Source organism: Callorhinchus milii, unplaced genomic scaffold (genome assembly GCF_018977255.1).
Source record: "Callorhinchus milii isolate IMCB2004 unplaced genomic scaffold, IMCB_Cmil_1.0 Scaffold1, whole genome shotgun sequence".
NCBI classification, from domain to species: domain Eukaryota; kingdom Metazoa; phylum Chordata; class Chondrichthyes; order Chimaeriformes; family Callorhinchidae; genus Callorhinchus; species Callorhinchus milii.
This window is the reverse complement of record NW_024704742.1, coordinates 69,443,064-69,470,559: the sequence shown is the minus strand read 5'-3', so window position 1 is coordinate 69,470,559 and position 27,496 is coordinate 69,443,064. Positions and strand designations below refer to the sequence as shown.

Genomic DNA, 27,496 nt, shown 5'->3' with positions numbered 1-27,496 from the left:
TATTCTGTGCTGCAACATTCCAAGGGTGGTTATTTCCCATCAACATTAATAATCCTTGCATTTGATATAGCAGCTTATGTTGTCAAGAAGTCTCAGTGTTTGAAAGGAAGTTCTGTAAAGTCCTGTGACTAATTTTGCAGGCAAACACAGCAGCCAATTTACACACAGCAACTTTCATTGAGTCAGCGTAGCGAGCGCAGAGATGACCAGGAATGAAGTGCAGTGAATGCAGAGGCGACTCTAACCCAGGCCGAGACACAAACTAAGAAGTCCACAACACTTTTGCTATCTGTAGCCATTTATTGCACTTGAGGCAGGTAGGCTACCACTGGCAGGTGAATCTCTGTACAGCATACAATGAAACCATATGTGCAGTAGCTTTTGCAGGAAGCAACACATCCAGCCAACTCCCACCCTCTCCCCAATCACACAGCCATTCGCATCACATTTACTTCCACAATGGTTAAACCCGTCACCCTCCCTCCACACAAAAAAAGGCACAGGGAAGACCCAAGTCAGTTTTCACATTTGAAACCTATTCAAGTAGCTCAAAGGTTGCCAAAAGTTGTACATGTATAAACAAAAATGCTTTGATCTTTTTAATTAGGCAGTGAAGAGACCAGAGTAGTTCAAAAAAACCTGACCTGCCCACAAGTCATTGGGAAAAGGTAATCAATGTCACAGAATTCTCAAGGAGAGAAGATGCACATACCTCTGTGTGGTAGAGTAGAGCAATAAGTTAACTTGGTTGGGTCCATAAATAGAAATCAAAGTGAGGGACTGTACAAATATTTCCCCCCATACACATGTGGAGAGATGGCAAGTACAACATTGTAGGTCCTATTTAAAACAATTCAGGCTCCTTTAGTTGTACATATGTGTAATAGGGTGGTTGAAAAAGGAAACAAAATGGACATCAGACACTTTGAAGGCCAGACCTGTTGAAACCTACAGGTTTGAATGTGAAAGAGTGATATTTGCAGGTCCTGAAAAAACACTGCACCCAACTTGAATGCTTGTTTGAAAAATCCCAGAGTTAGATATAGTTCACGTTATTGGAAAGGTTACTAGTCTTGGAAATTCTTTACAGCTGATCTCAATTTCTCTGGTGTGCACAGAAAAAAACACAAGTGATTTTTTTTATATATAAAAAACACAAATGTGTATATAAAGACACATGCACAAATGATGGAATTCATAAATGATGATCGGGCCTCATTTCAGAGCAAGGCAAAAACCTCAACACTGAATAGTGAAGTTAAAAAAAATGTAAGTTTGATAGCAGTGAAAGTGGGCACTTATAATGGGACGTTTCACTCCCTATTCAATTAGTCTCTAAACTGGAAACTCACAAATGCAACTCCCCTGCTACCCTTTTAAAAAAAACATTCTTTCATTGCTGCACTTATTCACCTGATTTTAAATAACTAGTGGTTAAAGTCATTGTGGGGGGTTGACAGAAGGGGCGAATAGCAAAAACATTGTTAAATTGCATGCTTAAATACTGAAAGTTTACACTAAAAATGTTTTGGGCTTTGCACAATGCACTCAAACCATGACAGTCAACAAGATAAGAGTTTTGCATCTCCAGTTGACTCTCGACTGAATCCATTTTAAGTGCTGTGAAATTTCTGCTAAAGGAAATGGCTTAAAAGGGGCTAAAGAAAAAAAGCCATCCCAATTTCTTTTTTTAACGATCACACTTTTTTTAAAAAAAAGTTTGGGGCAGCTTTCGATTGGGCTGGTTACAGGATACTAATCCAAAAGCACACCAGGTTTTTGTAAGTGCAACCAGCCCAGAGGAAGAGCAGAACGGAGCCGCAAACCAGGAAGCTTTTACCTAATCTCAGATCTAAGATTTTTTTTAAAAAAAGGAAATTGTTAGCTTGTAACACAAATTCCCCTTTAATCTACGTCAGAACCAAAAAGGGAAATAAACCGGCAGTGATACTGGAATTTATATTAAGTCAATTAAAAAGTTTTATATACATTAAGTCCAACACTCCCCAAAATAAAATCTATTGACACCTCAGCCTCACATGATGGAAGCTGATCTCACCCTCTTGCTCCTTGAGTCATTATTCATGCAATTGGGCCAATCTGTTGAGAGAGCACTCATCTGACAAGACAGGCCACAACTCACACAGGCATCACAGCTTTCAATAAGCTTGATAGAAAGTTTACATGTAGAGGGGGGGAGGGGCAGGGGAAAAAAATCTGATTGTATCGTAACCTTTTTATGCAGGAGATAATCCCAGTTTTGCACAGATATGGACTAGTTTTAAATTTGTTCCTTAGGAGGTTCAGGGATTTAAAAAAATATGTACATAAAAAAAGTGTCATCTGTGGTCCCTGCCCACCTTACCAAGAGTGCGAGTCACAACCAGGTCTGACAACAGACAATATACAACCACCTTGTTGCAGGAACTGGCCGATGCCTACACACATTTACCCCCAATTTAAAGCCGTGTCCACCGGCAAGCAATGATCTAAGGGATTTAGTGTACAGCATTCCAGAAGGCAGGGAAAAGGTTCCACCACTCAAACAGTTACACACTGCCACCCTCATAGTTTCTTGAGGCGGCTGTACATGTCCCTCTTGCTCCGTTCTCCCGCCCATGTTCTGCTCTTCACACGGAATTGGCGCAGGTCATCTTTGAAGTCTTCGTGATGCATTGGCCGATAACTCTGGGGCTCACAGTGTATCTAGGTCGAAGGAAGAGAGAATGGCTTTTTTTTATATAAACAGGAGGTTGATAGAGCTGCTGATGCAAAGCTAATAAATAGCATTTATAGAATCATAGAATCTTACAGCACAGAAGGAGGCCATTTTGCTTGTGTGGCCTCTTCGAAGGAGCTACCAAACTATTCCCACTGCCTCCCTTTCTCCATAGCCCCTGCAATTTTTTTCTTTTCAAGTATATATCCTATCTATGCCCATTGAAAGTTATTATTGAATCTGCTTCCATCACTTTCAGGCAGTGCATTCCAGGTCACAACTAGATGATTAAAACAAATTTGCCTGGTTTTCCCTCTGGTTCTTTTGCCAATTACCTTAAATCAGTGTGCTTTGGTTACCAACCCCCCTCCACTAGTGGAAACAGTTTCTTCTTATTTTACTTAAACCCCTCATAATTTTGAATGCTATTAAAATGGAAATTTGGACAAATGAATAAAGGTATTGAGGGGAGGGGAGATGAGAAAAAAAGAACTACAGAATGAGATTGGAGTAGAATGCTCAGTGGTGGAGATAGCACCAGCAGGCATGACTGCCGAAAAGACCTCTCATTTCTACATCAAAAGAGTAGGGGCAGAATAGCTGAAAGCCCGCCCACCAATAGTGGAGCAGATAGGGTGGGGGAGATGAAGCTGTCCAGATTGGTAGGGTTGAAAACAGACCTGTCATTGATTAGCATCAATACCCTATGACAGCCAGGGTGGTCTAACCTTTTGGCTACTGAGGGCCAGATGCCCTATTTGAGAAATATCTGCGGGCCCCAAAAGAAATATTTTGGTATTTTCCTTCCAGAAACATAACATTTCCAGGTTATGGAGGGAGCCAGTGGGCCAGATGAAATTGAGATGGGGTGTGCAGATGAAATCGGCCCTTGGGCCGCCAGTTGGACCATCCTGCCCTACGCTACTGGAGAGGGAACGCAAGTAACCTTTACCTTAAAATTTGGAAAGAATTCCCTGTAGCCGCCTTTCAATATATACAGCTCTGGGTAGTGTAGCTTCGGGTAGTTAGTGCCATTGAGGTCCCGGTCCTTCTCCCTTAGGAAACGACACCTGGAAGCAGCAAGAGTTGGTTGACTAAATGCAGGATGCAGTTTCCAGCATTGTTTAAAGTCAGCATAAGCTTGAGATGAACAAAAGTCTTATGTACCATCACCAAGAATAACAACAAATAATAATAGTTGTCACTCAATCCACAATCCACTGCTCTGCACAATTTGCTGCCTGTTTCGCCCTCACTTTACAGCATATTTTCTGAAGGGCTTTGAGGTGTCTCAATGACGTGATAAGGTGCTACATCAAATGGTAGGATTATCATTATACAAGAACCCACCACCACAAAGTGTTTGCTTATTGCCCTTTACAAAGAATAACATCACAGAATTGGACACGGAGCAATAGAGGAAAGAGGCGACAGCAGTCAGCAGTAAAGCTAGGTTCTTAACGAAATTTCAAGAGGGAGTACCAGAAGTTGGGGTGTAGTTGTGGGAAGGCTTGGTCACTAAGGATGGTTGGGGGTGTGGGGGGCAGCGCAGGTAAACACACACTAGACTTAGGTCTAGGTTTGCTGAACAGAAGATCTGGGGATGTAGGCAGTCAGGATGATCAGTGGACTTGGAATCAAGGGTAGATGTAGAGTAGATTTGTGCAAACACATGTGATAGTTAACTCAGTGTCTGTGGATGATGTTGCCAAGAGGGAGCATGTAGATAATACTTGTTTGATATGCCTTATCACATTGTTGAGACGTCTCAAAGTGTTTCACAAAATATGCTGTAAAGCAAACTGAGTGTATATTTTAAATAATAATCCTTGCATTTGACATAGCGCCTTGTCACATCTTCGAGACATCTCAAAGTGCTTCACAGAATATATTATCAAATGAATTGACTGTATATTTTGTGGGTGAAACGCAGTAGCCAATTGCGCACAGCAGTGTCCCACAAACAGCCCTGGATTGAGTGACTAATTTATTATTTTCTTTGAAGGAATTATTATCCCAGGAAAAGCGATCCACCAGTTGACTAACAACCAGGTTCCTACTGCTAGGTGTGTGGAGTAAGGAAGCTTGCCCAACGTTTCATCCTGTCGGGAATTGAACCCAGGTCTCTCGCTTGCGAGTTGAGTGCTCTAACCACTGAGCTATAGGACTCCTCATTTTGTGGGTGAAACACGAAAACATGGGGATTCACAAGTGACCATGTGAGAATTCTGGAAATTGTTTCCTTGATCCTGACTTAAGAGCAGACATACTGCACAGCACTCGATGCACAAGAATCACTTACATTCTTGGGCCTCTTTCAGATGAAAATTCACAATGGAAGATAACGATCACTCTTTTGCTTTGGTCCAAAGGCACAATGGGGGTCTTCAGCAGGTAGTTCTCCAGCTCCTCCTCCATGTGCAAGTTTAGAGCATCCTGAGGGAAAATGCACAGGTCAGATCCCGCGCATCCCAAGCAGACATTCACAGGTCAGACCACACCAAGACTGAGCAGGAAACACCAACAACAACTTGCATTTATATAGCGCCCTTCTCAAAGGGCAGTGTCTCAGAGCACTTAACCGTGACAGAGCCTGATGACCAACTCAGCAAGACTGGTTAATCAGACCGTCGGTACAGGAAACTTGCCAAGCCATCTACCTAATTTTACTACCACACTATTCAGTCCTAATATTTCTCTTCATATTAACTGCTTCAATAGTTTGGCAGAGAATACTACAACATGAATAATTATTAGTATTAATGTCTATAACTTGAATGATTTATTGCCCAAAGCCAGATTCGATATATACCACAGGTCATACAAAGAAAACTTAGACTGAACCATTGGTATGTTTGGTCAGCAGAATGTTGGACACTGGAACCCATCACCATGCTGCGGTCTGAAAAACCAACTGTATGGTTTCCATTTGGTCTGGTATGGAGTGCGCAATCTCCCGCTCTTCCCCATCAAGGAGGGTAACTGCAGTTAATGCCAGAAATAAATGTGTGCAATCTTATAAGTTTTCAATAAGATTTTATACCGACAACAGAGTACAAGACAGCATTTAATCCCACAATCCAGGTTCTCTAATACAGTTCAGTTAAAAACACTGAACAGCAGAGCCACTGCCGAACAGGAAAAAGAAACAAAACCTTCATCTAGTAAATGATTAGATTATTTTAGCAAAGTAAAGGTCACCACATAAGATGATCCTAACAACAAACCGCTTACTTTAATGTGACCCCCGTCATATTCATATGGATACCGGCAGTCGATCAGCATGAACCGTTCAATAAATCCACTGAATTTTCCAGTCACTAACTGCGCCATCTGAAATGAGACAGGTTAGTTGGACAGGTGTTAAATCTAAGACCACCCAATTATAACTCATGTGGTCTTCAGGTCAGCACTGAAATCATTGCTTTGTGCTGCTCATCACAAGCAGGCGAAACACAGCAGCCAGCTATGGAGAGCAGTGTCGCACATATGATTGAGTGACCAAATTATCATTATTTATTTAGAAGGTATTATTACCACCAGAAAAACAATCCACCAATTAACTAACAACCGGTTTCCTACTTACTGCTAGGTAAACAAAGGTGTGTGGAGTAAGGAAATTTGCCCAAGATTTCACCCTGCTGGGAATCAAACCCGGGTCCTCTTGCTTGCGAGATGAGTGCTCTAACTAATACACTATAGGACTCCAGAGATATAAAAATTGGCAACCAACTCAAAAAGGCAAATTTCTAAAGCTAATCTCTAACTTCTAATGTTCAGTTGAATGTCCCCAAGCAGATGACCCAGCACATTTAGAGTAGGAAACAGAAATTGCTACAATACCCAGTTTAAAAAGCCCTTTGTGAACACTTACCATCTCTGGAGTTATGTATCTTAAGTCTTGATGTCTTCCTTCTACAGTGGGCAATATATAGGACTGCAAGAAAGTTCAAGATACCAGATTTTTATTACCACAGTGGTTCTGATATAAGGAGCCAGATTTCATACAATTTAAGGATTGATAATAATCCTTGCATTTGATATCGTGCCTTGTAACGTCATTGAGATGTCTCAAAGTAAGTCACAGAATATACTGTAAAGTGAATTGACAGTATATTTGGGGGTTGAAACATGCTCAACGTGTCTTGCACAATGGAGAATCACAAGACGTGGTGAAGCAGAGCTGTGGCGTGGGAGTGAGGCTGATAATTCCAGGCACTGTGCATTTGTAGGAAAGGTAAACAGCCATTTGTTCCATTGACACCTGTGAACGGCAATTCATTCAGCCAACACTGATAATATTATATATGCAATATAAATATATATATTTAAATGCAACATAAATATATTTATTTTTAAATGCAAATTGTTGTTGAGGCAGAACCAGGTTCCAGCACAAGTCATGGCATTTTCAAGTAAGATAGTAAGGTTTTGGTACAGACATTTTTTGGAAAAGGGGCGGGTGGCGGAGAAAGGAGACTAAGGTATAGGGTAGCAACTTGCTTTGTGATCCTCTAAATCAGGAGCTAATTCTCAGGAATTCAGTTAGTAATTTATCAAAAACACAGTGCTTGAAGAATCCAAACAGTAAATTCTATACATAAACTGGGGCTGCTCAAGAATAGGTCTGTATCAACACAGACTTATCCTCCGATTCAGGACTTACCTTTGTGAAATCGCCAATCAAGTGCCTGCAGTCACCAATTTCCATCACCTTCTCAATCGTCGTATCACAGAAAGACTTGGACCTCATAAAAGAGCGTTGCTTCTGCACAGTCAACGGAGAGAAACATTAGCATGGAGAGCTTTGACAATTTCAGAAATAATAATCCTTGTATTTGATATAGCGTCTCATTAGGTTGTTGAGACGTCTCAAAGCACTCCACAGAATATACTGTAAAGTGAACTGACTGTATTATGAGCGAAACATGGCAACCAATTGCGCACAGCAGTGTCCCACAAACGGTTGTGGATTGAGTGACCAATTTCTTGTCAAATACACCTGTGCATAATCAATACAAGGGCTTCTTTGACATTTGAAAACAGTTTGTTTTCCTTTGGTTTGGCACCTCAAAGTACAAACAGTATAGCCATGGAGAAAAATCAAAGGGACGTCACAATGAATTACATCTCACATGGGTCAGCGGAGTTTTCCCACGCCACTGTTAATATAACGCCAGTTCGACCAATGGACAATCAAAGATGAGGAAGATCAGACTCGCTCACTGTCTGGAAATTCACAATTTGCCGGCTGCTAATCTCACAATCAATATCCTACAGTAACAACACTGCAAGTCTGGTTTGCAAATAATAAATTAAACTCCACAAAGTTTATAATAATACTTGTATTTGATATAGCAACTTATCACACAGTAGACAGAATATACTGTAAAGTGAATGAACTGTATTTTATGAGCAAAACGTGGCAGCCTATTGCACACAGCAGCCATGGAATGAGTGACCAACTCTATTTTGGGGGATTGTTGGCCAGGACACCGGGAGAGAGAAACTCCATTATCTTTTCAAATAGTGACATTATTATGACCTCTATTTAGGTCTCCACTCTGATGTTTTGGACCTTTAAACTTGTACTTTTTGGTAAAGTGGCTTGAGATGAATAGCTTTAATTTCTCATTTAAAAAGCTTCAGTTGTATGCTGATCCCACTTAAGCAATTAAATGTCAATTAGGTGCCTTAAACCATTACTGGATCCAGCCCAAAGTAGCACTGCAGTGCCTGACGTATGAATAATCCTTGTATTTGATATCAAATTGTTGAAACTCAAAGTGCTTCACAGAATAGATAGAAAAATGAATTGACTATATATTTTGTGGGAGAAACACAGCAGCCAATTATGCACAGCAGTCATGGATTGAGTGACCAAATCATCATTATTTGTTGCTGTAGTACACTCACTGGTTTCTCATCGTCCGGCTTCTCTTCCACCACAGCTCCAGCCAGACTTCTCCTCCGCTTATTCTTCACTGGCGTTTCCTCATCCTGTGGCCTGTCCACCCGCTTCAGGATAGGCTTCATGTCATAGCATGGCAAGGAAGGCGACCGGAACAGCCCACACGGTAGTTTATTGGGAGAACCCTTAAAATGCAGGTTTCATAAAACGTTAACCACCACAAAAAACAGACTTCTCCACATAAACCACCCATCTAACCTCACACATCACTTTAATATTCCTCTTTCCAAACATCTATCCAATTCTGCTTTTAATGAAAATCAGACTGTTTCATCAAGAACAGAGAATTCCACATTCCAACCACCCTCTGTGTAAGACATTTTCTGATTTTAAAATGTGTGCCCTCTCACTATGGACCACGCATGTAATCCATTACCATTTACTCGAATTCCCCGCCTCGGAACCTCTATCCTAATCCCACATCAAAACCTCTTCAATTGTACCTATGGTCATCTCTCCCCCTACCCTTGCTTAGTGTCCAACCCCACCATAGTGCAGCACTGCATGAAGGGCGCTATATAAACACAAGATGCTGGTGTACCCTAGTGTAAGCCTTCATAATCTTCAAACAAACTGATCCACTGCCCCCAGCCATCGGCAGCCGAGCTTTCACACTTTCAGCTCAAAGTAAATCTCCAAAACCTGTTCTTTCAAGAGCCTTGTAAAAATCTATGACTGATCATTTCCTACCAAACCATTTCCCCCTCATGCTTGCAGCTCTTGAAAGTTTATTTGAACAAAAGGTGCCATACAAATTGTTGGGAAGAGCTTTATCAGAAAATACTCAAACATAGCTTTTAATTGCAGCAGAAAAACAATGTTTCCAGCCCCTCACAAAATCCTCAACCCTCATTGCTTGTACATCCTTCCTACAATGGACCACCAAAGATTGTACACCCAGAAAGTTCACTCCAAGCCAATGTTTCTGTACAAGATAATAAAGTGTGCAATTAGGTTTCAATTTATAGCTAAAAACGCAATATTCACCTTATCAGCTGATGCATCCTTCACAGGGAACTTTTTAGTCACGAGGGGAGCAGTCAGCAAGCTTTCCATCCCAGACGGCAAGTCAGTACGGTTCTGTCAAAGACAATAAATTTAGTTTAGAAAGTAGCTTCTCCCAGTACATTAGCTGGCAGTCGGTCAGATTAACTGCCATTCATCTCTTGGACAAATTGTGCTGTAGGATCTTTCATGTCCATCTGAAACAAACAGGGCCTCAGTTTCACGTCTCATCTGTAGTTTTGCTGTTAACAAAATGGCTTTTGTGACTGCATACAAATGCAAGTCACTGTTCAGTGTTTACTGTAAAGCACTTGAGATGTGTAAAAAGTTGCACAGAGAAAGAATCCAAAGAGCGTAGTGCAAGTCACCCCAATGAGAACTGACTAATGATTTGTTTGTAAACAGCATTAGTTTCTTCCAGTGAGAAAACCGTCTCCATCACAGTCCAAACCACATTAAAGGAAGGTCTGTTGGAGAATATCTTACCTCAATATCCTCATCAAGCAGCTCCAGGAATCCATCATCATCGTCGTCATTGATGGAAGAGGTCAGTGAGGAGCGGCGCAGGACAGGGCTATCAGAATCAGTGGGACCTTTGTCCAAACACGGTGAAAACTGGGAATTAAAAGCAAAACTTTACTGATTTCCTTTAAATGTTTATGCCTGGATTTGTGGGCAATACAATCGGCAGCAATCTCTAAAACAGTCATTAATACCAATTTTATCTGGGGGATTTTTGGTCAGTATACCAGGGCAAAACTCCCTTCTTTTCAAACCGTGCTATGGGCTTTACAACAACAAATAACAAATTGAATTGATATAGTGCCTTTCATGTCAGGTCATCCTCCTTGGACGCCCTAAGGCCCTGGATAATGAGGGGTTTGCACCCGAGCTGTGGGTTGGGATCGGAGAGGGTGAAGGCCATTTAAGAGTGAAATCGGGAAGCATTTTTTCCACTCAAAGGGTGGTAGAAATCTGGAATTCTCTCCCAAAAGGGTGTGGATGCTGGATCCATCCACACCTTCAAGAGTGAGGTTGATAGATTTTTGGTAGGTTAGAGTATTAAGAGATATGGGGAGAAAGATGGAAATTGGAATTGAAAGGATTAGCTGGGTACAGATCAGCTATGACCTAATTAAATGGCAGAGCAGGCTCGAAAAGCTGAATGGCTTCCTCTTGTTCCTAAGTCAAGGAACGGCACAACATCTGCATGAACAGGCATGCAGGAACTCTGATTCATGTCTGATTCACAAAATAGCATCCCTAATAATACAGCTCTCCCCTCAGCATTGCATTGGATTGTCAGCCTGCACAATGAGTTGAGTCCCTTCGTATGCCCACAATCTTTGGAATCGGTGGTGAGAGTTAGCTAGCAGCTGAGCCAGGCTGACACTTCAATTTGGAATTGTTCATTCAGTGAAAGGATGTGAGAGACTTTAAGCAACTTGCCATCAACTCTGGTGCAGAATTTGATCTGTGATCAGATCTCTCCACACCATAGAAGGTACACAGACGATGTCTTGAGATTGGCCGAACTGGCTTCTTGAACTGAAAACCTTCCTGTAAAAGAGGAGATACAAATCAGCTCTGATACAGGTTTATGTTTACAAAACAAAAGCAACAGGCAGTCCCAATATTTCAAGAAACTTGATCATCGAACTTCCTGTTCAGCTTGAAACAAGAACAATTTTTAAAAACTTTTCACTTCAGTTAACTGCACCGTTTGATCACTACCCTACGACTCCTTAGAATACAAAATTACATTTGTATAGCCCATTTCACATTGGGAGGTGCTTGATGAGCTGGGGGTACAGGATCAGGGAGGGTGGAGGGTAAGGAGGGTGGCCGAAGACCCAAGTCGAAGAGGAGGATCTTCAGACATGCCTTGAAGTAGGCAAGATAAGAGAGTGAGGCAAGGGGGATATGGGATGGAGTTCCAGAGGGTGGAGGCAGAAAGGCTGAAGACCCAACCGCTGATGGTGGAGCAGGCCACAGCCTGCTGAGTAATAGGGAAAGATTACACATGTAGACCTAGGACAAGGCTGAGCTGCGATTGATAACCCTCGCCACATGCACACACTCGCAACATACGCGCACACACCCGCCACAATAGTTTAAAAATGTCACCGTTATTTGCTGCCTGAACTCTTAAAAGTTTGGAAGGCTGTGACACAGACCTAAACTCTGTGAGCAACACCTTCCCAAAAATATTCCTTGGTCCAGTCACCCAGCAAATCTACTCTTTGGGATAACACATTAGGAGACCAAGGGTAAACAGAAAAGCAACACTTCCTCTGTTAATACCTGCACTCTTGACCCTCCGGTAATGGATGTACAACATTCAGATGACATGCCTTAATTAAGATTGAAAGCAGGATTTCTGTAAAGAAGTGATGTGTACCATTTGACTAGTTTCACAAGATCATGAGAGGTTGGCACTCCTAGTTCAAGGGGCTAAGGCTAAAATTAAGGGAAAGGAAAAATAACACTTACATTTTCTTTATTTGCCTCAGGAGTGAGACCACCGTTGTCCTGCAGGAACACTTCGGAATCAGAGGCATCACACTGGCTCATCTTCAGCGCAGGGCTCGATCCCAAGAGCCTCAGCTAGAAAACACAATTCAGATGATGTTTTAAGACATAAAATTGACAAACGCTCATTTATAAGTTCAGAGGCCTGAAATTCCTGCGTCTTTGCTCAGAAGGACATTGTCTTGAAGTTTAAAAACATGAGGAATTATGGAATTTTCAATCTCAGTTTCGATTTTTTTTTAAAAAAGAGCTTCTTGTAATTTCAGACTGCAGATGACAATCTGGAGCTTGGAGAGTAGAGTGTAAGTTGTAAGTGCTCTGGGACATCCTACTGATGTGAAAGGCACTGCACATCAGAAGGTAAACTGTATTATATTATAAACTAAACTGTTGCTCAGCTTTCCAAGATGCTAAGGCGTGTGAAGGGCACTGAATGCAAGTTGTTGCATTAAGTGCCAAGTACATATTTGTGGATCTGTGCACAGTGAACAATGGTGTATTTGAAAAGCCCCATACACTTTCTCCCATCACTGCTGAATTAGTTGGTCAGCAAGTTGGACCTTCCGCTCCCCAATCCACCACTGGACTCACGGTTCCCTCTCGCTGGGAAGTTGTGGAGGAAAGAAAAAGGCGGATTGACTACCTGGCTCCCACTCACTATCTTTCCAACATTGGAAAGTGTACATCAGGCAAAGACAACAGCTGCTGCCCTCCTGTCCCATTAACTCTCCAGGCTCCAAGTAAATATACTCAAGAAATGATACAAGGAAATAGCTGTGGTCTGCAAAATCAATACAAGTAGCCATTTTCAGGAGGATTTAAAAAAAAACAAAGGCACTTCCATTCTACATAAAGTGCAACCAGGCTTGCTGTCTCAACTCCCCTTTGAATTCAGCGTTAAGCTAGCTGAGGTTTCAAGCTCATGGCAGGATGCAAGTGTTACATTCCCTCAAAAAATTCACATGGTCTCATTGCAGAAAACACATTTTCACACTCACTAATATGCCTGAAATGTCTCGACAAGTTTCAATATACCACAATGCCAATTTTTCCCAACTCACACACAACTGTAAGTGGTGGCTTACCGGAAGTGAATTTATTCTTCGGATTGGAAACTTCCTAAAAAAAGGAAAACAGGAGGAGATTAAGAGAGTAAAGTACAATTACAAAAGAAGGTAATTTTTGGGGGTTGAAGCATTTTAAAAAATGTCCAATAAGACCACTATAATAAAGAAAGTTGTGAACAGCATCAGATTCACAATTTGTATTTAGCACAATAACCAAGAAAAAGACAAGATACTGAAGGCAGGAGCCAACCATTGAAGATCTGGTCTCCATGTTAAGAATGAGACACCTGTAGCTGCTGCAGAGATTCAGTGCCAATGCTGTTGCTACCTTTTTGGAGTCTTTAGACTACAATAATAATACTTACATTTGATACAGCGCCTTTTGTCGTTGGGACGTCTCAAAGCGCTTCACAGAATATACTGTAAAATGAATTGACTGTATATTTTGTGGGCGAAAAGCAGCAGATAATTGTGCACAGCAGTGTCCCAAACAGTCGTGCATAGAAGTGACCAATTTATTATTTTTGAAGAAATTATTACCCTGGAAACGCGATCCACCAATCGACTAACAACCAGGTCCCTACTTACTGCAAGGTAAACAGAGGCTTGTGGAGTAAGGAAACTTGCCCAACATTTTGCCCTGCCAGGAACTGAACCCAGGTCTCTCGCTTGAGGCGAGTGCTCTACCCACTGAACTACAGGACTGCACTGTAGCTGGAACATCACTGGAATAACCAGATTGCAGTTATCCATAAATAGCCTGGACTCCTAAAAATGAACCAACAACAACAAGATTCCATTTATAGAAGCACTAAACACTGCACCTGAAAGAGAATGTTACGTCATTTGTTCGGGTAAAGGGTTAAACTAAAGTCATTGACTAAGCTTTCTCGAAAATAATCACCGAAAAGACATTGTGCATTTCCAGCACAGTAGTTTGTCATTTGCATCTGCTTTGTATATAAAAAAACTCACTTGGTTCCGATACGTTGCCATTAGCCAGTTAAGAGCAATGTGTGCTTCTTAAATAACCTGCAAGTTTTCTAAAGTGTATTTTATTTAATTTTATTCTTTTTTTTTAAATGCGTCTCAGTGGTCAGGAGAGCACTCAATTCTGCATCTCATTACTCTCAGAGGCAAGAGATTAAAGGCATCCCAAAAATAGGTCAATAACTAAGCAAACCGCAGAGGTCAAACAAAGACTTTGCACTTGCTGAATAGGTTAACCCGTGACCTTTACCGGATAAAATGCTGCAGCTCAGACTTGGGTGCAGTCTGGTTAGTTCTTAAGCTGGAATACACAATCTGATCTTTAAACCACGGACTAAACTATGCTAGTAAGAATACCGTTAACTCATACAGTGAGGAGATTATTCATAAAACAAATTTACTTACTTGGAAACCACTTTTCCAGATTCCAATATTGCTTTTTCAAACCTGTAAAGACAAAGGGTAACACTTGTAATAAAATGTCTGCAATGGGTATCTTTTTGGACAGTCTGGCATGGATTGAAAAAAGCTCTTTTAACTGCAGTACTCATACAAGTGGCTTCACAACTTGGAAGTTTAGACCCAGAACTGGTTTAAAAACAACAAGTTGCACACACCAACACCTCAAACACTTTAGAGATGGAGTGGGAGTCAGAGCAAGGAGAGGGAAGGGAGGGGTTAAGGAAAAAATAGTTGGAAGGAAGATAACCGAAGACAATGTCAATGTAGGTTTATAGGGATTTTAAAATCACCACAACAGCCACAAATCCATCAGGGAAACAAAAGCCTCCATTGCAAATTTATAAACTTACACCTTCAAAAGGCTGTGAAAAGACTCTCAATGTCACTTCAGTGACTGATCACGTTCACATTAACCAGGGACATAAAGCATGGTGAGCCTTTGCACTATTAATTGTTTGGAATGAAAAAAAACACATCTGCCCCAACGACAGCTCTTGAAACCTGAAAGAAATCCTGCAAAGAATGGCTGCAGGCTGCGTGAATAAATCCAGAGCTGGGATTCCTCGCCCCACACAGTCTCCTCAACTTTACTGAAGACATGTTGCCGGGTCATGGCACCATAAGCACGCGTCACTCTCTAGCACTGTGTCCGCAATTCACATATGAGGTTTAACCCTTCTTGTTTCTCAGCTACTCACTGACTGACAAATAATAATCCTTGCATTTGATTATAGCACCTAATCATGGTGCTGAGATGTCTCAAGTCATTTTGTACACAGCAAAGTCCCCACAGAAAGACATGTGGATAACCAATTTTATTAGGGTGGTGGATTGTTGCCCAGGATACCGGAGAATCACAACTCCCTAACACCGTCATCCAAATTATCAAAATGCTTGTTTCGGGGGATATTCTGAAGATCCCACAACACTACTTGAAGAAAAGGACGATTCTCCTGAAATCTGACCCAGAGGGTAGCACCTCTATTGAGAACAAGCCCTGAACAGAGCAATTGGTTGTGTGTGTGTGTGTGTGTGTGTGTGTGGGGGGGGGGGGGGGGTGAGTGGAGGAAAAGATGAAGAAAGATAGAAAATATTAAAAATAGATGTTGCTAACACCCCACCTAATAAAAACAGGTTAAGATTGCTACATCACCATAGTGATGGCTTCCAGCCTCTCTGCTAACCACCTGTATGTAAATAAGTCCCTTTGTCTGAGTGGGAGATTAGTTCCCAGATGCCGTATGTCTCGGTAGCACCAGGCGGCCCCCTATAGCTGACAGCATTTAAAATCAATGCGATAATCAGGAAGGCACAAGTGTGGCGACACAAAGGGCCGGACAATGGGGCTGCCCGAGCAGAAGAGGCAGGCTCTCCCCATTCAATGTGTCGCCTCCTCATACCGTAGTCTAAGTGGGTGAGCCAGCGACAGATGGGACATGAACCTACGGCCAGTCTTTTCAGACCAGCTTGTTCTATTAAGATGCAGAAGCTGCATGTTGGAGAATCCTTTGAACTGGGGGGGGGGGGGGAAGGAGGAGGGTGGAAGGAGTCTCTAATGTAAAGAGAGCAACTGATGGATGGTGAAGTCCTAACTACATTTTTTCGATCACTTTTTCCAAACAAAATCCCAACTCTTCCTCCAAAGTAAAGTCCTTGCTCCTCCTTCCCTGGATTTAAATCCCACCTAAACTTCTGTGCAAATGCCTTTGCTTAAAACCCTCACTCTCTTCCATTTCCACCTTGCTTGATGGGATGCACTGAGGGGAGAAGAGGAAAGTCATTCTATGAGAAATTCATTCTGTAAGGCTACCTACCGGTGGCAACTTGTATAGAAATAATCTTTATATTTGATACAGCACCTTTCATGTTGGGAGGTCATCTCAAAGTACATCACAGGATTTAAAGTAAATTGCAGTGACTTAGGTGAAATACCTTGATTAGGAAGGGACTTCCAAATTTAATTCAACCACAAAAAGTTCAGTCTAAATTTAGATGGTAAGTTTTTAACAGTCTTCCTTCAAGAGCACTCATTTTAGGTTGCTGCAGAGAACCTTAAATTCGCCCACAAAAAACTAGTCAATCCACTTTACAGTATATCCCATGAAGCACCTTGAGACATCAATGATGTGATATGGCACATTATTACTGATGACATCTGGGGCTCCATCGTTTTAGCCTCGAGACCACGCCCAGATTGCACAGAATTTTGATAATCTCATTTTTTTAAAAAAAAACTGCAGAACCAAATGGCTTCAAAAACAAATAATAATAATAATAATAATCCTTGCATTTGATATAGCGCCTTTTCACGTCAGGAGGACGTCCCAAAGCGCTTCACAGAACACACTGTAAAGTGAATTGACTGTAAATGAATTGAAACTTAAATAACTGCCAAAATTCAGCACCGCCTGAGATTGACGATTACATTTAAAGCCAACACCTTCATTCACATGGTATAGGTGCATTCAAGAGGAATGCTAGATCTTCACAGGGGAGAGTGGAATAGAAACATACGGGAGGGAGTAAGGAATAGGTGAAGACTCGTGGAGTATGAGCACCGACACAGACTGGCGGGGCCGATCGGCCTGTTTCTGGCGTACATTCTTTGTAATCTTAGATTCAGGTCTCTGCATTTTCAATTTATAGTGAGGAAATTTCAAGCAAACACCTACTGGGAGAAATGTATACCATTGGCTCCAAAGGAGTTTTGACCTGTAACCCTATTCTGGTAGCAAATAACAGAACCCACATACACAAAGGTAAATTGTATTGTAAATAGCCATGAAGAGAGTAAGCAATTTTACTTGGGGGACTTTAAAAAGGAAACCATGGATAAATTCCCTCTCCAGCCAACCAAATCTACTGCAGCTACCTGAACTTATACAATTTAAGATTAAAAATCATGATTCTGATGTACATGGCTACCTTTACCCACAACTTAATGGGAAGAGTGAGAGGGGAGGCAGGGAAGCCTTCAAGAACAGCTCAGAAAAGCTCCTCAAGTCTGCTGGTTGGCCAAAAAGGTCTGAATCTAGTACAATGGTATGTTGAATCACCCAACAACTAGGCCTGAAAATCAGCCTCAGGCCTTTTGGTTTTATGACGCTGCAGAACAAATAGACCAAGTATCTGGAAGAAGTCTCCCAACCACTGCAAAATGTAGTTGACTGTATTTTGTAGGCAAATATGGCAGCCACGTCGTACATAGCTATGTCCTACAAGCAGACATGAAGTGAGTGACTAATTGTATCTGGGGCAGTGTTAGCCACGACACCAAGAAAAACACTTTTCCTTCTCTTTTCGAATACCTCAGCAGGAGACAGAATCTCGGTGTAACATGTCATCAGTAGGACAACACCTCTGACAATGCAGTGCTCCTCTGAGCATCAGTCTAAACTAGACTATGAGTTCAAAGTCACTGTGTCAGCTCAGTCCAGGCTACATTCCATTGCAGTACTGGAGGGAGTGCTACATTGCCAGAAGTACCATCCTTTGGACGAAATGGGGAATAAAAACTGAGGTCCCACTTGCCTAAATTTTATTTTGGTGAATGTAAAAGGTCCTATAGCACTATTCAAAAAGAGAAGGGAATTTTTCCCAGGCTCCTGGCCAACAATCCATAAAATTGGTCATTCATTTCACCACTGTCTGTGGGACATTGCTGTGTGTATATTGGCTGCCACGTTAATCTACAATGTACAGTAGTCACCAAACTTGGCAGTGAAATCTTGAAGTGCTTTAAGATATTGACATAAGCCAAAATACCAAACAAGAATGATATTAAGGCTCCAGAAATGGGAATAGAATTGCTGCACAGATATACTGTTACATTAATAACTTCTGCTTTTGACTTATTACTATGAACTCAGTGGTAGTAAGCATACAGGGTAACCCAGTGCTTCCTCCTAAATTCTCCCAAGTTTAAATGTGGGCAGTAGAAGGCAGCATCCGTCACTGTCGGGAGTCACATCTGCTATTGCTTCTACCAAACGAGTTTCAGTAAAGCATACGTCAATACATGAAATGCTGAAACCACAAGATATTTCAAGCAAAGACAGCTATAACTTCAACTGTTACAAAATCCAACCACAATGTCAGAGCCAAAGACTGTCTCCACTACCTATTTTTTAAAAAACAAAATATTCTAAATGTACACAAGTTGCATTACAGAAACAGAAATTTACAGTGTTTTAGGCCCATCAAGTCAGCACCTGCTTTCAGAATAAGCTGTCCATTCAATCTCACTGCACTTCATACCTTCAGCTGTTTTGTTTCATGTTACATCGAAGCGTGGCTTCAGTCCTCTCCCTATTTAAAGTTTTATGCTCAGTTCAGCATATTCTTTAACAGAAGTCTTCAACAAGTCATTACATTTAACAAACTGCCGCAAAGTGCATGTAACGAATTCTGACCGTTCTAAGCACAACACCAAAAATGCAAGGATTGCTATACTATATTACCACATTTCAACCCTTGGGCTCCATCATTGCTGGGAAGACCACAAGCCAAAGTGCAAACTCACGTTTCATCAATCTCTTTTTCATCCAGGGGGCTCGGAGAATCCATACAAAGTCCTGCGCAAATAAAACAAGCATCAGGATTAGTTAAAACCAGTCATCCCAGAAGACATCACCGTTAAAGGCACATAGGCCTTTACCCCTAGAATTATACAGAACACTACAGATGGAAACAGCTTCAACTAGATTAGACCGCAGTGGTATTTATACTCCATGCGAGCCTCCACACTTCCTAATCCCATCTGCGATATTCCTCTATTTCCTAATAGACCCAGAGAGATTTAAAATTCAAACCAAGATTGCGTAGAAGTTTAGAAGTCTCTCCAAATGAAGCCATTTGAAGCCCATAACCCACTGTCCAGCTACAAGGATGGACGTACAACAGCTCATGGGCTCCATCACAACCATCACAGAAGCCTTGGAATAACTAGTGACTGTACATGTAAAATGCATCTTTCTACCCCCTTCTCCCATTGCTTCTCTCCTCCCAGACTGGAGACATCAACTTCAGCTCAGTACTTTCTCATCCAGCTTTAATGCATGCTGATTACAGGGCTGACAGAGAGAATGACAACATTGCATTTCTAAAGCGTCTTTCATGTCAGGAGTAACAAGGTGCTAAATAGTCAGGGATCAGGACCCAAGCATGGGGACAGGGGTGGGACGAGGAAGGGCAGAGGGGGTAGGAGGGCAGCTGAAGGCACAGTCAAAAAGGAGGGTCTTGAGTCGTGCCTTGAAAGAGGCAAGAGAGCGAACAAGGCAAAGGGATTGTGGGATGGAGTTCCAAAGAGTGGGGGCAGAGAGGCTGAAAGCCCGGGCACCAATGGTAAGGCAAGTTGGGCAGGAGACATGCAGCTGGCTTGAGCCTGCTGAGCACAGGGAGTGGACAGATTAATAGGGGGGTAGCAGGTCAGAGATGTAGGATGGGGCAAGGCCATGGCCATGGAGGGCCTTAGAAGTGAGGACAAGGATTTTGAATTCTATCCTCTGAGGGATTGGGGGCCAGTGGAGCCGACAAGGATGGGGGTGATGGGGTCACGAAGCCTGGTGCAGGAGGACACGAGCTACAGAGTTCTGGATGATCTGCAGCTTCTGGAGGGAAGAGCTGGGGAGACCGACAAGGGAGTTTCCGTAGTCGAGCCTTGAGGTGATGAATACGTGTATGAGGGTTTGGGCGCCTGAGGGGTGAGACAGTGGCGGAGTCGGGCAATTTTGCAGAGGTGGGAAAGGCAGAGTGGGTCATGGTACAGATATGGGGGGAGAAAGGGACAGTTAAGGGTTGAACAAGACAACAACAACAACAACAAGATTTCATTTATAGAGCGCCTTTCAAGTCGGGAGGACGTCCCAAGACGCCCAGGTTCCTCACTGGTTTGGTGGGTATGCAACCGTGGATGCTAATGCTGCCAGTGCCTGAGGCGCTAGTGCAAGCCAATCAGGAGGGACTCAGTCATGCTAACATTCAGAGAGATAGAGGTGGGTGTCATCCTCGTACATGTGGAAGTTGAAGACTCGGTGTAGATAATACTTCAGCCAGGAGGAATTGTGTTATCACTTATAGTACTCTCCAACAGGGCCATGCAATTGGAGATAATGGGGGTGGGGGGGGGAGAGAGAGAGTGCGGAAATTAGATTAGAGTAGGTGTCTCCGCAGGATAAACAAGCACAGCACAGTCACAGTGATGAACTTGTGCTGAAATCCAGGTCAGCAGGCAAACCTTCATGTCTTCCTGCTCTGTGCAAGTGTGTATGCCAATGACTCATGAGGGAGTTTGTAGGATAGAACATGAGGGTAAACTATGGGATTTTTTTTAAAAAACACAGGCAGGAAACCACATGATTTAACACACCACTTCCCATCGCTCTTCTCTTTCCATTCCTCCCCAGTGTGCTACAAATTGACTCACTTATAGTCTGCTCTAATGGATGCAAAACTGAAGTATTTCTCTCTCTCAATCACCCGGTTCCATATTTTGTAAAATAAAGGAATTCAAAATGGCATCCAGCCACATCTGGAAACAAAGACCACATGGCATGCTGTGTCCTAGCCTCAAAATAATACCATAAATTTGAACAATGTGCAAAATAGTTTCGCTTCAGATGAAACAAGGTCTCATTCACATAAATAGACATCCTATCATTTCTCACATCCACACTGAATTGTAGAAGAAGTTACATACTTATGGCATTAGATTTAGTCTGACCCAATGTGGAATATTTTAATGCGATTGAACACATAATATACAACTCGAATGGCCCAAGAACAAAAGGAAAAACAGGATGTCTACAAAAAAAATCCAAATTCATACTGACCTGCATCTGAGTCAGAGGATAAAGTCTTAACCAGCAACGGAGTCCCACTTGGCCTGCGTTTCGGTGTGTCACAGTTACTACATGGAAACAATTTGAGCAAAATGTCAGAACTGAAATAGTGACACAGAAAGCAACTTAACAGAGTGGGAGGGAACAGATTTGTATATTGCAACTGATATATCTATTTCAACTTAACATAAAATGGTGTGGATGACACAAAACACAGGTACAAGGGAAAAAAAACTGCTTCTATGATGAAATACATATATTAAACCTATTTCCACAATGGGTTTAATTAGATCAGAGGGACATCTCCACAGGATAAACAAGCACAGCCACCCTTTTTAAAAAGAACTGTATTTGAAAGAATCCAGGCATTTTCTACAACACTCGATTTAGGAGAACTTTCCCTTACTCCTGGAACACCGCATATCCATCTTGTGTGAAGAGATGCTAATCATTTGGCATCACTAGGTGATGGGGAAATGTACTACATGATACAGTACAGTACCTTCACTTAAAGGAAACCTCAAAACAGTTACAAAAAGGGATGGAGGCAAACACTGCAGCTATTTGCACCCAACAACATCCCACAAACAATGGCATGATCAGCCACCATAAGAATTGTGGAGGTTGAATTTGGATGAGGGAGCAATATAAAACCAGGACAATCAGAAGAACACAACATTGGACAAATCAAAGGAGACGGGCTTGATGAATCCAAGCACTCCTGCTTTCAGATCCTTGCGTTTGATATAGCTTTTTATCACGACATTGAGACATCTCAAAGCACTTCACAGAATAGATTGTAAAGTGGTTGACTGTTTTTGTGGGTGAAACGTAGCAGCCAATTGCACAAAATAATGTCCCATCCTGTTGGCAAGTTCAGCTGCAGTTCTTGTGTGTTGAACTCACCATCTTAAACACACAGTGGAACATGATGGTGGGTGCAGTATTATGGTTCTGCATAACTCCTGAGGGTACCTTGAAATTATTAGTTGGAAAATGCAAGAATAGTTGATTTGTATGGATAACAACTTCAGCTTACAATGCCCTTTTGGATGGTGCAGAGGAAGGCCCCTTTGCAAAATCCAGGAGCAGAAAGCAAGGTGGATTTGTGGTAAAAAGGGGAATGCAGAGGCAAGCAGCTGCTGAAGCTCCGTACTCTTGAACTCCTTGAACATATTCAAGACTGAGATAGATAGATTTCTTATTGCAAGAGGGATTAACGGATATGGGGATAAGGCAGAGTTAGGTTATTAGCTGGAGTTAGATTAGAAGATCAGCCATGGTTGAATGGCGGGGCAGGCTCGAAGGGCCAAATGGCCTACTGCTGCTCCTACATGTTACATTACTCCAACTAGTGGAACCAACGCTCAGCTCAGTGTGTGTGTCTGGGCTGTAGGCAGGAAAATGGGGGGAATACTCTATCAAATGTTATGATGTTCATCGAGGAGGTTCACAAGGCGCACCCTTATTTGCTATCCACCTAAGGGCTCAAACTTGCACTAATCAGATTAACTGGCGACTCATCTGTAGAAGAGGAAGGTAAAATGGGGTCTCAGACTGAGATCGCTCCAAGATGATACACTTGGCAACTGCTCATCAGAATCAAATTAATCCTCTGTAGCAATATCAGTTGTCTACTGCCTGAGCCAGGTAGATCTGCTCTGACCAAGTAGCACAAATCTTGCCACAGTGCCCGAAAAGGAAAGCTTTGCAGTTAGAACAGATGAAGACAATTACAGAGTGGTACAGGTACACAAGATGGAGAGGTATAGACAGAGGTACTGAAAGATAGACACACAGAATGTCAAGACAGTACACAGACAGGCGGAAAGTGTACACCGTCCAGACAGTATAGCGAGATGCAAAGTTAGTGTACAGGCACAAATACAGTACAGAGACACAGAAAACGTCACGGTCACAGTATAGACTCATCCATTCTGTAAGACATTAAACCAAAATCCCTCCCGTCTGCCTGTTCAGGTGGACATTAAAGATCCCATGGCACTATTTGAAAAGAAAAGCGAGTTTCTCCTGGAGCTCTGGCCACAAAAAAAATTGGCTCATCACACGGGAGTTTGTGGGACTTCATTGCATGCAAAACTGGCTACCCTTCTTTGTCCACAAAATAGTCACTTCAAAGCTGTGAAGCGCTTTGAGACGTCTCAACAATGTGATAAGCCCTATATCAAATGTAAGGATTATTATTATGAACACAGATAGTGTGCGGATACACTGGTAGGCAGAAATAGGTAGACACGCAGACAGAAACAAAGACACAGATGTAGAAAGAGTGCAGACAGAGATACACAGACAGAGACACAGAGGAGTACAAACACACAGCTAGAGTATATACACATAATGTATATACACACACAGCACGCAATAGCAACAATTTGTACTCAGAGGGCCCTCCACGCAGGGTAGCATCTCAGAGCGCTTAACAGTGGCGGAGCCCGACTCCGAGCAGAGGTGTCCGTAAGCACGGTCGAAGAGGAAAATTTAAAAAATTTTATTATTATTATTAAGCAACAGCAGCAAAATTACATTTATAGAGCGCCTTTCACGTCAGGAGGACGTCCCAAATCGCTGAACAGTCAGGTATCGGAGCCCGAGCATGGGGGAGGGGTGGTGTAGGGGTGAGGGAAGGCAGAGAGAGGTGGGAGGGCGACCAAGGTGGGACTTGAAAAAGGGGAGAGAGGGGGCAAGGCGGAGGGATTGCGTTCCAGAGATTTGGGGCATAGTGGCTGAAAGCACAACCTCCAATGGTGGGGCGGACGGTGCAAGGGACAAGCAAGAGGCTGGTGCCAGTCGCGCAGAGGTGCCAGGTTGTGGATTGGGGAGTGAGGGGATCAGAGATGTAGGGAGGTGCATGGATTTGAACAGCAGTGTGTGGATAGGCAGACACTTGGCCAAAAAGACAAATAAATTGGTTGGTCATATGGCAGTTTGTGGGACTTGACTGGGTACAAAACTGGCTGCTCCGCTTTGCCCACAAAAGTCACTTCAAAGCTCTGATGCGCTTTGAGACATCTCTATACACAGAAAATACATGTACACACTCATATAGAGACAGAGTACAGACATACAGCCATAGAGTATATACACATACATATATATACACAATTACATAGAGTATATACTATATACAGTAGAGTATATATACACACAGATACACTACACAGAGTGTATGTGTGTATATATGTATATATATATGTACACACGCATATATATCAGAGACAGAGTACAGTCACACAGCTAAACAGCATACACACATGTGGATATATACACAGTACACAGTATACATAGTGCTTATATATACACACACACCATATATACACAGACTATAGATATATATACACACACACTACATACACACAGACTGTAGATATATACACACACTATATATACACAGACTATAGATATACATATACACACACTATATATACACAGACTATAGATATATATACACACACTATATATACACACACAGACTATAGGTATATACACACACACTATATATACACAGACTATAGATATATATACACACTATATACACACAGACTATAGATATATATACACACACTATATATAGACAGACTATAGATATATATACACACACTATATATACACACACAGACTATAGATATATATACACAGACTATAGATATATATACACACACACACTATATACACACAGACTATAGATATATACACACTATATAGACACACACACACGGTACAGACAGGCCGAGCGCGGGGAGTACCTGCCCAGTCCCGCCAGCTTGTTCATGTTGTTGGCCAGGTTGGTGACGGGAGACAACACGGGCGGCTCACAGCAGCCGCTGAAGGGGGTGAGGAAGAGGGCCTTGCACGACCTGCCCTTCTCGGACAGCAGCGACGTGAGGGCGAGGTTGCGGCGGGGCCTGGCGGCGGGGGGCGGGCTGGCCGGGGCCGGGCTGCTCATTGCGGGCGGCCTTAACAACGTGCAGCGAGAGAGCGGGAGTGGGGGGGGGGGGGGGGGGACTCCCACAGGGGTTACAATCCAACCAAAATTAAGGGGGAGAAACGATCAAACGACGGGGAAAGTATTCTGCAAAAATGAAACAAAATAGAAGGGCGTAGAGGCAAAAAATAAAAAAGCGGCTCCGCTCGAGGCCCCGGACTCTCACCGCCTCAGGACGTCATTTATTTGCAGCCGAGCGAGGAGGAGGGGAAGGGGAGGGCGGCGGGAAAGAAAGCCAAACTAAAAAGGGCTTTAAAGCTAAAAGCGCGGGTGTGGGGCCCACCCTCAGGCCCCGGCTGCGCAACGCTCCGCCGTCCTCAGCACTGGTCACGGTCTCCGCCGTGACTCAAGCGGCGGCGCCCGCGCGCCGGCACTTTTATTCGAAAAACAACAGCCGTCTCCAAACGCGGCTGCCCGGCGCCAGCCAATCAGGGGGCAGGAGGGGAGGGGGCGGGCCGGCTGATCCGCGGGCCGCGTCTTCTAACTGGACCAATCAGGAGGCCGTACCCCCACCCCCTCTACGACGTGCGGCCAATCAGCGAAGCGACGTCGTCTGAGCGCGCGAATTGACAGCCGGAGCCCAACGTGGCCACTTTTTGGGCGGGTTTCACGCCCAATTGGGCGGGTTTTTTCTTGCTCGTCGAGTGGAAAAAACAGGTTTGGGCTGTTACCTAAATTTGTAGCGGCAAAAGAGAGCGACAGAGGGGGTGAGAGAGAGACGAGCAGACAGAGGTGAGAGAGAGAGACAGAGGGGTGAAGGAGGAGAAGGGGGACAGAGGGGGTGAGAGAGAGAGACAGAGGGGGTGAGAGAGAGAGACAGAGGGGGTGAGAGAGAGAGACAGAGGGGGTGAGAGAGAGAGACAGAGGGGGTGAGAGAGAGAGAGACAGAGGGGGTGAGAGAGAGAGAGACAGAGGGGGTGAGAGAGAGGGGGACAGAGGGGGTGAGAGAGAGAGGGACAGAGGGGGTGAGAGAGAGGGACAGAAGGGGTGAGAGAGAGGGACAGGGGGTGAGAGAGAGGGGGACAGAGGGGGTGAGAGAGAGACAGAGGGGGTGAGAGAGAGCGACAGAGGGGGAGAGTGTGAGAGAGAGCGACAGAGGGGGTGAGAGAGAGAGAGAGACAGAGGGGGTGAGAGAGAGAGAGAGAGAGACAGAGGGGGTGAGAGAGAGAGAGAGACAGAGGGGGTGAGAGAGAGAGACAGAGGGGGTGAGAGAGACAGAGGGGGTGAGAGAGACAGAGGGGGTGAGAGAGACAGAGGGGGTGAGAGAGACAGAGGGGGTGAGAGAGGGGGACAGAGGGGTGAGAGAGACAGAGGGGGTGAGAGAGACAGAGGGTTGAGAGAGAGGGACAGAGGGGGTGAGAGAGAGGGACAGAGGGGGTGAGAGAGAGAAACAGAGGGGGTGAGAGAGAGAGAGACAGAGGGGGTGAGAGAGACAGAGAGGGGGTGAGAGAGAGAGGGACAGAGGGGGTGAGAGAGAGGGACAGAGAGGGGTGAGAGAGAGAGAGGGACAGAGGGGGTGAGAGAGACAGAGGGGGTGAGAGAGAAGAGGGGGTGAGAGAGACAGAGGGGTGAGAGAGAGAGGGGACAGAGGGGGTGAGAGGGACAGAGGGGGTGAGAGAGACAGAGGGGGTGAGAGAGACAGAGGGGGTGAGAGAGACAGAGGGTTGAGAGAGAGGGACAGAGGGGGTGAGAGAGACAGAGGGGGTGAGAGAGACAGAGGGGGTGAGAGAGACAGAGGGGGTGAGAGAGACAGAGGGGGTGAGAGAGACAGAGGGGGTGAGAGAGAGAGGGACAGAGGGGGTGAGAGAGAGAGGGACAGAGGGGGTGCGAGAGACAGAGGGGGTGAGAGAGACAGAGGGGGTGAGAGGGACAGAGGAGGTGAGAGAGAGGGACAGAGGGGGTGAGAGA

General features: G+C 43.6%; 1 protein-coding gene across 1 annotated transcript; it reads right to left on the bottom strand.

The window, feature by feature from the left end:
- Positions 1–280: 280 nt before the first annotated feature.
- Positions 281–25,564, bottom strand: cdc25b (cell division cycle 25B). Its single transcript, XM_007898046.2, has 16 exons — positions 25,350–25,564; positions 21,577–21,653; positions 19,269–19,320; positions 14,690–14,731; positions 13,313–13,346; positions 12,189–12,302; positions 11,145–11,255; positions 10,182–10,310; positions 9,678–9,770; positions 8,636–8,815; positions 7,386–7,487; positions 6,594–6,656; positions 5,954–6,052; positions 5,022–5,155; positions 3,672–3,789; positions 281–2,706 (listed from the first exon to the last, which is right to left on the bottom strand). Exons 1-16 carry the CDS (start codon positions 25,547–25,549, stop codon positions 2,566–2,568), a joined length of 1,689 nt encoding a protein of 562 aa, XP_007896237.1. The 5' UTR covers positions 25,550–25,564; the 3' UTR covers positions 281–2,565.
- Positions 25,565–27,496: the final 1,932 nt, after the last annotated feature.